The sequence below is a fragment of the Nicotiana tabacum genome, chromosome 9, assembly GCF_000715075.1.
Source record: "Nicotiana tabacum cultivar K326 chromosome 9, ASM71507v2, whole genome shotgun sequence".
NCBI classification, from domain to species: Eukaryota; Viridiplantae; Streptophyta; class Magnoliopsida; order Solanales; family Solanaceae; genus Nicotiana; species Nicotiana tabacum.
Window position 1 is genome coordinate 109,151,172 of NC_134088.1, and position 14,509 is coordinate 109,165,680.

The window sequence follows — 14,509 nt, forward strand, 5'->3', positions numbered from 1 at the left end:
CTACCATAGGAAAAGGTAAAACTCTAAGAAATAAAAACCAAGTCAATCTTGGAAAGTAATTCCAATAATCTTAGGAAAAGAAAAAATAAAACCTTAACTACCTAGGAAAGCATCAAATATGTCCTAACAAACTAGGAAACAAAATAAGGAACTTTGACTCCTTCTCCTATGTCTTGGCCGTCCCCCTTGAGCTGACTTGGGCGCCAAGTTAGCTCCTTTGTGAGTTGATTTAGGCACCTAATTTAGGCCCTCCTTGACTGGTGCTTGGACCCCAATATACCTCCTCTTGAACTTGGACTTTGACCATAAAATGAGTGTAGCACTTAGCTAAAACCCTCTCCATAATTCTTGAGCTCTTCTTCCACCATTAGCGCCTTCTTGATCTCCCATTGAAGCCCAACAACCTTGTCTTGCTCCTCCTTAGCTTGAGACCTTGTGAATGGCGTTCTTGGTGCTTCTAAAGCTTTATCCTTGTTCGTGAAGCTATCAAAACCACATTCCCTTCCCTACAAAAATCGCCTACTACTTTAGAAATAAAAATTGTATGGTGACGCCCGATACTGGTATTCCCCATAAATTGGCCCGAGTGCATCTGTTACATTAGTTTTCTAGTATGGGGAGTGCCCCTATAGTCATGAAAGCCTCAATGGAAAAAGACGAAGAACTATCAATTTAATCATGATAGATGACGGCGACGAGGAAATTAACCTATTCAGCTGGGTCTCAGAGTACAAAGCAGACCATGGTAGATGTGGTTAAGGGTAACAGAACACAAGGCATACAAACTGAGCTTCTATCCTCCTGTGACTAAAGACGGAGTGAAAGTGGCCAAATTGAATCCAACATTAATGGAAGAGGGCAAATGATGGAAGACATCCCTAATAGGTTATGTAATAGGGGCAATCCTCTGTTTAAGGAAATGCTAAAGTCTGTCTATGGAGTTTGGAATTCAGCGACTACCCCGAAGGTATTTCTCCACAATGATGGTTATTTCATATTCCGTTTTGATTCAATTGAGGACAAAACTAAAATCATACAAAATCGACCCTATACTTCCAACAATATGCCTATAGTCCTGAAGGAATAGGATCCTGACCTCTATATTCAAAACGAATCATTGTGTATTATTCATGTATGGGTTAATTTTCTAGGGTTGCCTATTCAGTGTTGGATTGAGAAAAAACTAGGAAGAATTGCCAGTCTACTAGGCAAACCAATATGCACTGATAAACTTACAGTCCGATGTGAGAGAATATCCTATGCCAGAGTATTGATTGAGATGGATATCACGCAACCTTTCCCAGATGAGTTGTCTATTGAGAAAGCAGATGGGAGTATATGGGAACAGAAAGCAGACTTTGAATGGAAGCCAAAATTCTGTATGGACTGCGATCAGTTTGGGCATAATACTGATGCTTGTGAATAAGAAGGATGATGTTAAGAAGCAGAATAAAAGGAAAATGAAAAAGAAGACAAAATGGGAATGGAAACCAAAGCATGTTGATGTAGAAAAAACTATAACTACTGATATACTTTAAGAGAAAGTTACATAACAGGAGCCAGAAGATATACAAGTGGAAAATCGAGGCAAACAAATTGTTGTTTTTCAAGGACCTACTGGCAAGAAGAACCATAGTAGCATCAACTATGAGGAGTTAGCTAGGAGGAATCAATTTGCCCCATTGACAATTCAAGAGAGGCCATTAACACAACAGGCACCAACTGCCTTCTCCTAGTAGAGATCGAGCTTAAAATGTAGTTAAAAGTATTAGTCATATACCACAAAATCTACCATGATTATTACTACTTGAAATATAAGAGTACTGAACAAGTCCTTCAAGCAAAGAGAGTTGAAAATATTTTTGTTATTAAATAAGATTGATATGGTAGCTTATCTTGAGACTAAAGTTAAACAACATAATACAAAAAAAATATAGAGAAAGGTTGGTGTTTACTGAAAATTCAGTGCTAACTATGCATATGCACCAAATGGTAGAATATGGGTAGGATGGAAAGTCGCAAATGCAAAAGTGACAATGTTGGAAAATTCTGACCAAATAGTGCACTATTTTGTCATAGATAGAAATTCATCCTTCTCTAGTTACATAACCTTTGTATATGGGCTTCACACTATTTACGACATAGTTTCACTTTGGGGCAGACTGAGGAGTGTGCAGACTACTGGTCCTTGGCTTATCATAGGTGACTTCAATACTGTGCTACATGTGGAGGATAGATTGAATGGTGCACCAGTCCACCAAGCAGAAATAGCTGATTTTCAATATTGTATTTATGAAATTGGTGAGGGAAAAATAACAAAGAGAGGTTGCAGGTTTTCTTGGAGTAATAAGAGGGATGCATATATTAGAATCTACAACTATATTGACTGAGCTTTCGGGAATGCAGAATGATTTCAAGACGACAATGGTATTGAGGCTGTTTATATGTTACCAGGTTGCTCAGACCATTCACCAATACTATTAAACATAGAGGTGACTAGGCTGAAAGTGATAAGACCATTTATGTTACTGTCCATGGTGATGCACCTCCAAGAATACAAAACTATAGTACCTGCTTGGAGACAACATGTTCAAGGGTATACTATGTACTCAATCTGGAGGAAATTGAAGCTATTGGAGCTGCATTCTAGAGGCTTACACCAAGAGCATTCCTCAATTAAGAAAAAACTATACCAACTAAGAGAATCACTAAAGGAGGTGCAAGACAAGCCTAATGATGACCACTTTAATGTCCAACTGATTGAGGAGGAAAGAAATACTTTAGGTCTTATAGAAAAATAGGATGCAGTCCGGGAACAAATTCTGAGACAGAAATACAGGACCACTTGGATTAAAATAGGAGACTGCAACTCCAAGTACTTTCATACTTACATGAGAGCCAGACAAGCAAGAAACAAAGTAGCTTGTATCTATACTGAGCAACAAGTCAAAGTGTCAGACCCCAAGAAGATACAACATGAATTCACCCACTTCTTTCAGCACCTACTGGGAAAAGCAACACATGAACTTCCTGGCATTGATATTAGCATTGTTAGAAATGGTCCCTGCCTGACACTCACGCAGCAACAACAACTTCTAATGCCTGTAACACCCGAGGAAAATCTTCCAAGTTGTTCAATCCTTTACTAGTGATAAAGCACCAAGCATAGATGGTTACCCTGCTAAATTGTTCAAAACAATTCTGGCCAGATATTGGTAATGAGGTCTTTCCTATAAATGGCAATTCTTTGAAACTGGTAAACTCCTGAAAGGGAACAACTATACTACAGTCACTTTGATTCTCAAGGTTCAAAATCCAACCTATGTAAAGGAATTTAGGCTCATTGCTTCCCGCTCAACATTATATAAGATCATTGCTAAGATATTAATAGTTAGACTCAAACTAGTTTTTGGATTATTGGTAGGACCTTCTCGATCTTCTTTCATTAAGGGCAGAAACATCATTGACAATATTATTATGGCACATAATTTGATCAAAGGATATACCCAAAAAGCAGTGTCTCTCAGGTGTATGGTTAAGATTGACATCAAGAAAGCATATGACTCAGTGGAATAGAGCTTCTTAAGCATGCCACTGCTGGAATTTGGCATTCCTTTTAAAATGGTGACCTTGATAATGGAATGTGTAACAACTGTTAGTTACACACTGTTGGTAAATGGTGTCCTGACTAATAGATTTGAAGAAAAGAAAGCATTAAGATAAGGAGATCCAATATCTCATTACTTGTTTATGATGGCAATAGAATACTTGAACAGATCTTTAAAGACACTCACACAGAATCCTAATTTCAATTTTCACCCAAGTGTGCACGACTGAAAATAATGCATATCTATTTTGCTGATGATCTTCTGATATGTTGTAGGGCAGATGAGGTGTCTATGAAACTAATGATGGGAGCCTTTGAACACTTTTCTATTGTATGTAGCCTCAAGGCAAATATAAAGAAAAGCTCCTTATACATAGCAGGGGTGCCACTGGACTTCAAGGAAAAAATGCTAGCTAAATTACACTTAACATTAAGTACCTAGGAGTACCTTTGTCCCCAGATAAGCTAACAATCCACCGGTGCATGCCACTAGTCGACAAGATAGTGGGTAGGATAAGAAGCTGGACCTCAAAATTCCTCTTCTATGCTGGAAGATTGCAACTCATTAAGAGTGTTATTTTTGAGATGCAGACCTATTGGGCACAATTACTTCTAATACAAAAGAAGGTCATCAAGCTAGTCAATGGTATTTGTAGAAAATTCCTATGGACTGGATTACATGGCAATACTAATAGGGCTCCTGTTGCTTAGGAAACTCCTTGTAAACCTTGAGTTGGTGGAGGCCTCAAAATCATTAACTATGCACTATGGAATAAGGCAGCACTCCAAACTGCTCTGGGCTATTACAACAAAGAAAGACAAGCTATGGATTCTATAGATCCATAGTTAGTACATAAAGAACATAGATATTAATGCTATGGTAATACCAAAACGGGCCAGTTGGTTAGTGAGAAAAATTTCTCTGCTAGAGATTGGTGGGCTTCTAATCTAACAATACTGGACTCATTCATTTCCAATGGAAGATTCAACATTAAAAAGGCCTACATCTCTTCCCTGTCATGTTTTTCGGTACCATGAAAATCACTGATCATGTTGAGTGGAATAGTACCTAAACATCAGTTTATACTATGGATGGCTGCTCATGTCTAGCCTCTGTTGACAGACTTGCAAGATGGGGTATTCAGGTACCTAAATTATGTGTACTGTGCGACGTGGATACAGAAGAAACTCATGCCCATCTATTCTTTGAATGCAAGTACTCTACATGCATGTTTCAGAGAATGCTTGTATGGCTGAAATACCATAGAACCATCACTACATAGGGCTCTGAGTTAGCCAGATTGTCAAGCAAAGTCAACAACAAAAACCCAAAGAATACAATCCTAGAAATTATATTTGCAGTTGTGGTATATCATATCTGGTCAGAGAGGAACAACAGACGATTCCAGAACCAGAAAAGGGAAGCCTTGGATAGAGCTAAGGAAATTGTGATTCAAGTACACATAACAGGTCAAAAAACAACAAGCTATGAAAATGACATAACTACACTCCAGGACAATTACTCACTTCTGTAAAATATTAGGCAACAACTTGGTTGCATTGCTTCTTTTGTTTTAGTTCTTTTTGGGACATGCTACTTGAGTCAAAAAGAACACGTGTTATACATTAAAAAACTGGTTGAAATAAATTTTTTTTTTCAACAAAAAAAAAAATAGTGCCAGATAAAATGAGATATATTACTCGGTTGTTCATACAATTTTTCTTTTTTTATTGAATATTGTTTTCAAAACTTGTTTGGTTATACATTGATCGAATGTTTGATTTTTTTTTTTTTGAATATGAGTTTTCAATCCACCTTTTCATATAAAATTTCATTTCTCCTCATAAAACTGCAATATTATTTCAAGTCCAATACATAAATTTCAAATACATTTTCTCAACTTAACTCCAAAAATTAAATTTTTCAAAAATCACATTTTTTTGTATATTTTCGCAAAATTCAACAAATGTAAATATTAATTGTCCGTACGAATCATACCTAGTTTTGATTTAGTAGGCTTTTGGATATAAAATTATAATTTTTGAAAAAAAATAGTATTTGGAGTTAAGTTAAAAATAATATTTGGAATTTAAAATTATGTTTGAACATGTATTTGACTTGAATTTTCTTTTGCAGTTTTGTAAGTGGAGAAAAAATTTGATTTTTGAAAAACTCATTTTCAAAAAATTTCTAAAAAGTTACAAAATTTCATGGATAAACATATTTTTGAAAAAATATTTAATAATGGACAAACAGGTCCTTAATGTTTAAATCATCAACCTAGTATATTTATATAAATTTCAGTAGTATATTTTTTCATTTTCCAATCTAAGAAAATACCCAAACAGTCACTAATGTACTAGGGCGGAGGCATAAAGTACATCTGTACAGTCAACCCTGACCACATCAACAGCCTGTACGGACCCCTGCCACTCCCGGCCCCCCTCTTTCTTCCACTTTTCTACCCCACGTCTCACCAATTCCCAAGTTTGGTCCTTTTGCTCTTCATTCCCATTTTCAACGCAAACAAAATCAACAACAAAACCAATTCCTCAGTATTTCTCAATTTTCACTCCCTAATTTGAATCTCAATACTTTTAGAAATTTGAACCCCCAAAATTTGTGCAAGAATAGATCTTTTCCAGATTTTAGGTAATGGTTTTCTTAAAAATTTTCAATTTCAAGGAGGATTCTGGAGAAAAGATTGTATTTTTACTGGTTTTGAATCATTTTCTTTAATTTTGAAGAAAATGTTAGGAAAAAGATTAAACTTTTAATGGGCTTGCTAAGTTTTTCTATCCAAAATTCAAAATTTTCTTCTAGGTTTTATGGTATCTCGAGTTAACTTTGCTCAATTTGTTATTCCTTTATGTGGTTAATACTCATATTTGGTTTTTCTTTTTTGATTCTTTCAATTGTGGCAGAAAGGTTTCTTGTGATGAGGCTTCTTCATTGGTGACAAATGGAAGATTCTAGCCTGCATTGATTCTCTTTGTCTGTTTCTTATAATTGTAATTGGAGGTCTCATAATGTGCTGGTTCAATCGCTTAGGAATCAATTTGACCAACTGCTTCTTTCATTTTTCTGAGTGGCATCCCATTGAATAACAAAGTTGATTCGGGCCGGATGCCCGAGTAGCATTTTCCTCCTTTTTAAGGTTATCATCTACTTTCCTTTTCAATTTTTATGTTTTAAGCTTTGGTGGATAGAGTTACCTTGTACTAGGAGGTAGCAGATACCCGGTGGAATGGTAGAGGTGCGTGCAAGCTGACTTTGACACCACTGTTATCAAACTATATGTGCATATATCCGATTATTGGCTTTGTTGAACTAATGAATATGTGGATGTTGGGTTTAATGTTTCATTTGTTGTTTAGTTGATTGATGGTAATAAGAGGTGTATGCTAAATTTTCAGGTTCTTGAATCAAATTGTCTATTGTGCTGTGTGAATAGTGTACTCCATTGGGACACATTCTGTTGTTTTGCACTTTTGTGATGATGCGTTCCGTTGATGATGTGGCGGAAATGGGATGCTGTGGGTGTTTTGGATTCTCTTTTGCAAGAAAAGCGGAAAAAATAGGTAGGTCTAATAGGGGATATGGAAACGGATGGTCACGGGCGCCATTGTTAGAAGAAGAGGTTGAAGAGGAAGATGATGGCTTTGATAGTGGCAATGTAACTGATACTGGCACTGAGGATGATGAAGTGTGTCATAGCCCGGTTAAACGTTCTGAAGAGATTCTCATGGACAGAGCTCAAAATGGGTTAATTTGCAGGGAGGTCCCTGTCAAGGAAACCGACAAACTTGTTCGCACAGAGGTAATAGCAGTAATGTTATTTAGTGCAAAGAAAGTATACTCGAATGCTGATGGCACTTAGACATATTTGTTTTAATTAATGTTCACTACTTATGTCAGTATATGGCCACGTGATACTTCACCTTCAGATTGTTTGGTTGTCTTTCCCTTTTCCTCTCCTCCTCGTCCCTGTTGTGCTAGGTTACCCTGTCTTTCTTTTTATCAAAAAAAGAAAAGCAAAGAAGTTGGGCAGAGGTTTACCTTTTGTGTTTCCGCCTGGAAGTAGGAGCTCGGGATCTAGCTGTAGCTATTGATTACCTTTTCTCCCCTATTTTTTACAGATTAACTGTGTTCTAAGGTTTGTATATACAATAAGCCAACTCAAGTTCAATTGCCTTCACATGGTGCCTTCTATGCTGCTTTTTTGGCACATTACCTGTTTTACTTGCAATGTAATCGTTGTGGATATGAAATTTGTGGTGTAATATGTTGGATTTATCAAAAAAAAAAAAAAGGAGGGTAGCTTGACTGCTTTTTGCCACCATTGTCTTTTTTGATTCAGGATGAAGATGGGAACAAGTTGATTAATGAATATGTCCGTGAACACAAAATTGGTTCTGGTAGCTATGGGAAAGTGGTGAGCAGAAATATATTGATGTTTGCTCTTTCTTTTTATCATTTGAAGGAATCGAGGCTGACATATGATCAACTTTTGATGACACAGGTACTTTATAGAAGTTGTAATGATGGAAAATATTATGCCATTAAGGTAAAATTTCTTCCTCTAGTTAATATCAAGGAAGTTGCATTAATGTTCTCTTGGTCATGATATGTGCTTACTCAGGTAAACTGTATACTAGTTGTATTCCCATATTAGAAAGCTAAAATTGTTGTCCCCACGGCTTTGGTCTAGTGGTAAGAGCTCAATGTGTGTGGGGGGGGGGTTAGGCGCGCATAATGTGGTCGAACCTCGTAGACAAATGTCTAGTATTCAAGTGGAGAAGGTTGGAGGGGCGGCCATTATCTACCGAGTTTCGAACCGTGTGCCACGGGCCCTTTGAGATTTCTTTGTTATAAAAAAGAAGTTAAAATTGTTTTTTTACTTAGTGATAGGAAGTTTTACATTTTAATATTCTCAATGGGTTCCATGTGCTTTTGCTAGTCTTTATAATGGCAGCTAAGGTATGTGATGAAGATTTTGGACTTATACTTCTAAATACATTACCAACCTAACTGCACATTTCGATTCTTTCGTAGATAAATGTAAGGGATAATTAGGTAATCAAATTATTCTTTGCTAGGACAAAGCTACAGTAGTTTTTAGGGTTGTGGAGAAACGGGTGGAAAAAGATAGGAAAGTGAACATTGTCGCAGAAGATTTAGTTCTGAAAGAATAATTAGTGTTGTTAATAATTGATTACAGGAGTTGGGTGGGTTGTCAAATAGTGATGGCGTTGTGGAGAAACAGGTGGAAAAAGATAGGAAAGTGAACATTGTCGCAGAAGATTTAGTTCTGAAAGAATAAGTAGTGTTGTTAATTATTGATTACAGGAGTTGGGTGGGTTGTCAAATAGTGATGGTGTATGTGGTTATTGAGTGCAGGCCTTTCACAAGTCTCACTTATTAAAGTTGCGGGTGGCACCTTCAGAAACTGCTATGAATGATGTTCTTCGTGAGGTATGTGCTTTATCTCTTCCCTTGACTTCTACTCCTCCTTTATTTGGTTATCAACAACTTTATCCTGCAGCATTAGCTATTTGTCTGCTGAATTGTTTATTTATCTATGTTGGAGATTCTCAATGTGACTTCTCAATGAAATTCCTCAAAAATGGTAAATTTGGTTGGGCAAGTGTTTTTATTTGTCGATCATGTCTGATTACTTTTATTTTTCTCCAGAATAAAGGAAGTTTGATATGAACTGTTAGTTATATCCAGCTTTAATATTTGACTTGATGAACTGACAATTTGTTGATTATTGACTTCCATGTTAATTCCCATCTATTGCAGGTTATGATCATGAAAATGCTGAGGCATCCCAATATAGTTAATCTTATTGAGGTGATTAACGACCCAGAAACAGATCACTTCTACATGGGTACTCCCTTGAAGATCCCTCTTCCCTATTCATTTTACCTTATTTAGACAATTCTTTTCTGGAGCCGTCCAGTTTTTTCACTTGTATCATTGTTTATGGGAAGAGAGAATAACCAAGAAGAGAGAATACCATTAACTAACATTCTTTTCCCTTTATTAAACAGTTCTCGAATACGTGGAAGGAAAATGGGTTTGTGAGGGTTCTGGTCCCCCAAGTGATCTTGGAGAAAATAAAGCACGGAAGTACTTGCGTGATATAGTGTCTGGCTTGATGTATCTACATTCTCATGTAAGACCCAGCGGTTCGGATCTGCTTCTGATAAATAAATATATATTCATGCATATGGTGTTAGCTTCGGCATAACTTGTATGCTTTTGCTGTAAAAACCTCACTCCCTGTTACTCTATTAAGTTAATTTGTTATCCTGGGTTGTCATTTGAACTACATTTCAGTGGTGTACTACAAATAAACATATTTTGATTCTGGAGTGTGGGATGATTATGCAGTTAATTATGTAGGGGCCAGTGCACCTATTCTAATGTAGTAGAACTATGAAATACCAACTACTGATGGTTTTAGGTTATCTGGTCATGAACCTCTCGGGTTTTATATTATGTGCAAGTGGCCTTCTACATTATACTTTATTAAAATTAATGATGGGTTTTGAACTTAATATACATGTTTTTACTTATTGTATCTACTTAACTGTGTTTTTTTCCATTAAATTTTTTTGTATTTATTTTCTTGCATCGCATATATATTTTATTGTTTTTTTCTTCATTGCGCCTTCTTTACTAAAGCCAATGATGTAATTGTGCTTTGAGCTTAAAACCCCATTAGACCTTTGTGCTTTGCTGCGCTTTTATCATAAAGCAGAAAGGTCACACTTTTACTAGCAATGTAAATCCCAGTGGGATGTGGGTTACTTACTTTATCAAGTAAACAAGGACTTGAAACTTTGACTAGGTGCCTCAGCTCGACATAAGATTTCATGCATCAGTAGTAATTTTAATGCCTATCAGACACCGTACTTTTATTTTCCTGGTCCTTGTAGAGTATTTTACCTATGTTCTTTTTTTCTCTTGAACAGAATATTATACACGGGGATATTAAGCCAGATAATCTTTTAGTTACTGCCTCTGGCAGGGTGAAGATTGGTGATTTCAGTGTCAGCCAAGCTTTTGAGGTATGACCTCTTCTCAACAATGGTTTTCTTTAGAATTTCCTGCCCTTATCACTTGTAAAATGATTAAAGTTCTAGTTGTTTGATTCGAACATATAGATGGATTGAGAATTACCAAGAGTAGAAATAGATGTGTTTGGTTGTATACTTGAATGAAGTCCAAGAATAAATTACTGAAGTGTCTCATCTTCTCAATTTCATATTCAGATCACATTCTGTTCCAAAAGCACTTACTGAAATATTCTGCAGACTTCTCTAGTAGAATGAGGATATCTGGGTAGAAACTAAAAAATTTCGTTTGGAACATGCAAAGGAGAGATGTAACCAACTGTATTTTCTTGATTTTACCTTTCATTAGATTAGCTCCCTTCCTTTGGTTGCTTTCAAAAGGGTCATCTTTGGGTATAGACCGGAATAATGGTTTTGTCAAATTACTAAACAAAAAAAGGGTCAAAATTTAGGTTCACCTTAATTTTCCTCTAGGATCCACTGTTTCGTTTCATATTACCTGTCATTTCGTTTAGAACAAAACTTAATAGTTGTGTCCATGCTTTTTTCGAGCAGATGGTCTATCGAAACAACCTCTCTACCTTCACACAAGGTAGAGGTAAGGTCTGCGTACACACTACCCTCCCCAGACCCCACTTGTGGGATTACACTCGGTTTTTTGTTGTTGTTGTTGTTGTTGTTGTATCCACTGTGGTGAGAATGTGGGACAATCTGTTTTATAACATGAAAGAATATTTGATGAGAAAATATGGAAGAAGTTTATGTAGTAAAAAGGAGGGGAAATAGGAACACCGACGGGTATGCATTAGTGTCGAAAGCAAGGCATGGTTGTTTGGATTCCATGGATTTCAATGAGGTCAATTGTCATGCATTGATGAACCAAGTGTTCAAATTCTATGGACTTTTTTCTCCAATAGTTGATGAGAAAATATGGAAGAAGTTTACGTAGTAAAAAGGAGGGGAAATAGGAACACCAACGGGTATGCATTAGTGTCGAAAGCAAGGCATGGTTGTTTGGATTCCATGGATTTCAATGAGGTCAATTGTCATGCATTGACAAACCAAGTGTTCAAATTCTATGGACTTCTTGCTCCAATAGTCTCTTTACTGGTTTGAAGAAAGTGCTGAAGAAGAAAATTCTCCAAAAACGATAATGATTACAAATTTTCACCTAATGGATTCAGCAATTGAATAGGGACTTACAATCCTCGCTCATTTTACTTCGTCGAACCGTAAATTAGAAGTGATCAATCTACACAAGATCTGTAGCAAGTTTCAGTTTTTATCTAAACTTGCCCAACACCAAGTTAGCAATCAATTGGGATAAACTAAGTATTTTTCACCACTTAAAGAGATCTATTACCTGCAGTCTATTCTTAGAAAAAGTTGTATTTCTCACTTTCACCTTTCATGGAGCTTGGTAGTCTTTATTTACTTGCACCTAGTTGTCATAAATTCCTTTTTCTATTTGAATGTCCTTATGAGGGGGAACTCTAGATGCTGTTTATTTGCGTCCTCTGGTTCAAAAATTTTGGAGCTCGATGGGTTTGGGGTGACGGCGTGAGTTTAAGTTTTTGTTTTATGTTTATTGTTTCCTCTTCTTTTCCCGTAACATTAGTTGAAACTATTCCTGTTTGTAGGATGATAATGATAAGCTTCGTCGGTCTCCTGGCACTCCTGTTTTTACTGCTCCTGAATGCTGTGTAGGTCAGTGTTTCTGGTCCTCGATGCATGATGACATTTAAAATATCATTAAACTTACCAAAGTGGTTTTTTGCGGTATTAATAGGAGGCAGATATCATGGAAAAGCTGCTGACACATGGGCAGTTGGTGTTACCCTCTATTGCATGATCTTCGGAAAATACCCATTTCTAGGAGACACTCTCCAGGATACATATGACAAGGTGCGGGTCTCCTCGTATATTCATTGGACGCTAGTTGATTCAGAACTTTGTTTTTCCCCACTTTTCTAACTGCCTTTCTTTCGTTTTCCCAGATAGTAAATAACCCCATTTCTCTCCCTGATGATATGAATCCTCTTCTGAAGAATTTACTCGAGGGACTCCTCTGTAAAGGTTTGTCTTTCGTCCCGCTTGACATCTTCATACTGCCATTTTATTGTGATTATAGCTCCTTAACTACCCCTGCTTTTCTTAACAAGAAGTGCCTTTGTACAGATCCAACACAAAGAATGACTCTCGAAAGTGTTGCTCAGCATGAGTGGGTCATAGGAGATGAAGGTCCGATCCCTCAGCATTCGTGTTGGTGCCAGCACAAAACGTCACATAAAGATACATGTGATGCGAGTTTGAATAATACTCCTACTTGATGCCAACTGGAAAATGTTTTATGATTATTATTTCCCGTTCTTACTTTTTAGTTCTAAGTTCTTGTAGGATGGTAGATAGGCTGTTTCTTTCGGATAATTTGCACGTGCAGATGCAACAGAATACATGTTACATAAAGGATGGTAGAAAATAAGAAGTTGAGTAAAATTTGTTAGATTTATGTCGTACTCCCAGAATACTGGAAGAGTTGTAATGGCCGAGGGGACCTCACAATATAATTTGTTTTTGTTTTTGTTGGTCGTAATGTTGTCGTGATTTGTTTATCTTTTTGTCCTTCCATTTTACCTTACTGGAGTAAAGTTTACCATTTTTCCAAGTCTTGATTGATCAAGTAGATGAGTTTTCATGCTTAGCAGAGAGCGTTAAAAGCGATCTCCTTGTGAGATTGTATTGTTTAAAGTCAGCATATTTGGTTCTTGCATTTTGTATGCTATATGCAGACGCGTTTTGCGACCACATTTAGCCTTTAGGGTGTGTTTGGTATGGAGGTTCTATTTTCCCGTTTGGTTGGCTTAGTGGGCGTTTGGACATAAGAATTGTAAAATTCCAAAATAGGGGGGAAAAGTTTTTCAAGTGAAAATGGTATTTGAAATTTAGAGTTGTGTTTGGACATGGAAATTTGTGAGTGATTTGAGTGAAAATTTTGAAAAACAATCTTTTGGAATTTTTCAAATTTTCGAAAATTTCTAAAATGCATCTTCAAGTGAAAATTGAAAATTTTATGAACAAACGTTGATTTCGAAAAAAGTGAATTTTTTTTTGGAAAAAAAGAAAAAATTTCTTATGTCCAAACCGGCTCTTCAGTGTGCCAAGAAATAATATATATCAAGTGGTGTTATTTTCTTTATGTTATTTTACCCGTACAGTATTACTATATATATTTCATAAAAAAATCGACGAAGCGGTATCGCGTGACACCGTTTAGTTCCACATGCATCCGTCCATGATCCTAGGGGTGTACATAGGTCGGGTTGGTTCAGATTTTTTGATTATCAAAACAAACCAATGGTGTCGGGGTTTGAAATTTATAAACTAAACCAAACTAATAAAGCCGGGTTTCTCAATCTCGATTTTTTTGGGTTTTTCGTTTTTTTTCGGGTTTTTGGATTTTTAACCGGTAAAGTCTTAATAGCACAAAATATGTAACTTATGCTCCAAATATTTATTTTAGCCCTAGTAGAATACAACTATATAATGTATTTTTCAAGAAAATAAAATAATAATATGAGATGGGTCATAACATTGTACTAAAATATTCACTAACATAGATAATAAAATCGCACAAAAAAAAATATTACTAATTAATACACTATAATAAAAATTAACATAATCTAAAAATACTATATAGGTCGTGCTAAAATAAGTACAACTAAGCATAAAACAAAGATAAACTAGGTTATACATTTTCATTATAAATCAATGCAAAACTAAAAAATAGATATCCAACACTATTGTCATTCCTAGTAT

The 14,509-nt window shown here is 36.1% G+C and overlaps 2 protein-coding genes across 2 annotated transcripts; both read left to right on the top strand.

Moving 5' to 3' along the window:
* Window positions 1-685: 685 nt before the first annotated feature.
* On the top strand, window positions 686-1,426 carry LOC142164083 (uncharacterized). The gene is made up of 2 exons (XM_075221255.1): window positions 686-761; window positions 1,152-1,426. Exons 1-2 carry the CDS (start codon window positions 686-688, stop codon window positions 1,424-1,426), a joined length of 351 nt encoding a protein of 116 aa, XP_075077356.1.
* A 4,581-nt stretch (window positions 1,427-6,007) lies between these two features.
* LOC107760532 (serine/threonine-protein kinase GRIK1) lies at window positions 6,008-13,280 on the top strand. Its single transcript, XM_016578594.2, has 13 exons — window positions 6,008-6,260; window positions 6,533-6,765; window positions 7,025-7,428; window positions 7,969-8,043; window positions 8,131-8,175; window positions 9,009-9,083; window positions 9,414-9,501; window positions 9,665-9,789; window positions 10,592-10,687; window positions 12,334-12,400; window positions 12,483-12,598; window positions 12,691-12,769; window positions 12,872-13,280. The coding sequence occupies exons 3-13, from the start codon at window positions 7,105-7,107 to the stop codon at window positions 13,021-13,023; spliced, it is 1,242 nt and encodes a 413-aa protein (XP_016434080.1). The 5' UTR covers window positions 6,008-6,260; window positions 6,533-6,765; window positions 7,025-7,104; the 3' UTR covers window positions 13,024-13,280.
* Window positions 13,281-14,509: the final 1,229 nt, after the last annotated feature.

Bases quoted from the DNA above. Each gene is read 5' to 3' on its own strand.
- LOC142164083 (XM_075221255.1), top strand. From the start codon at position 686: ATGACGGCGACGAGGAAATTAACCTATTCAGCTGGGTCTCAGAGTACA. The intron at 762-1,151 runs GTAACAGAACAC...TTAATTTTCTAG, and splicing joins CATGGTAGATGTGGTTAAGG to GGTTGCCTATTCAGTGTTGG.
- LOC107760532 (XM_016578594.2), top strand. From the start codon at position 7,105: ATGATGCGTTCCGTTGATGATGTGGCGGAAATGGGATGCTGTGGGTGT. The intron at 8,044-8,130 runs GTGAGCAGAAAT...TTGATGACACAG, and splicing joins CTGGTAGCTATGGGAAAGTG to GTACTTTATAGAAGTTGTAA. The intron at 9,502-9,664 runs GTACTCCCTTGA...TTTATTAAACAG, and splicing joins AACAGATCACTTCTACATGG to TTCTCGAATACGTGGAAGGA.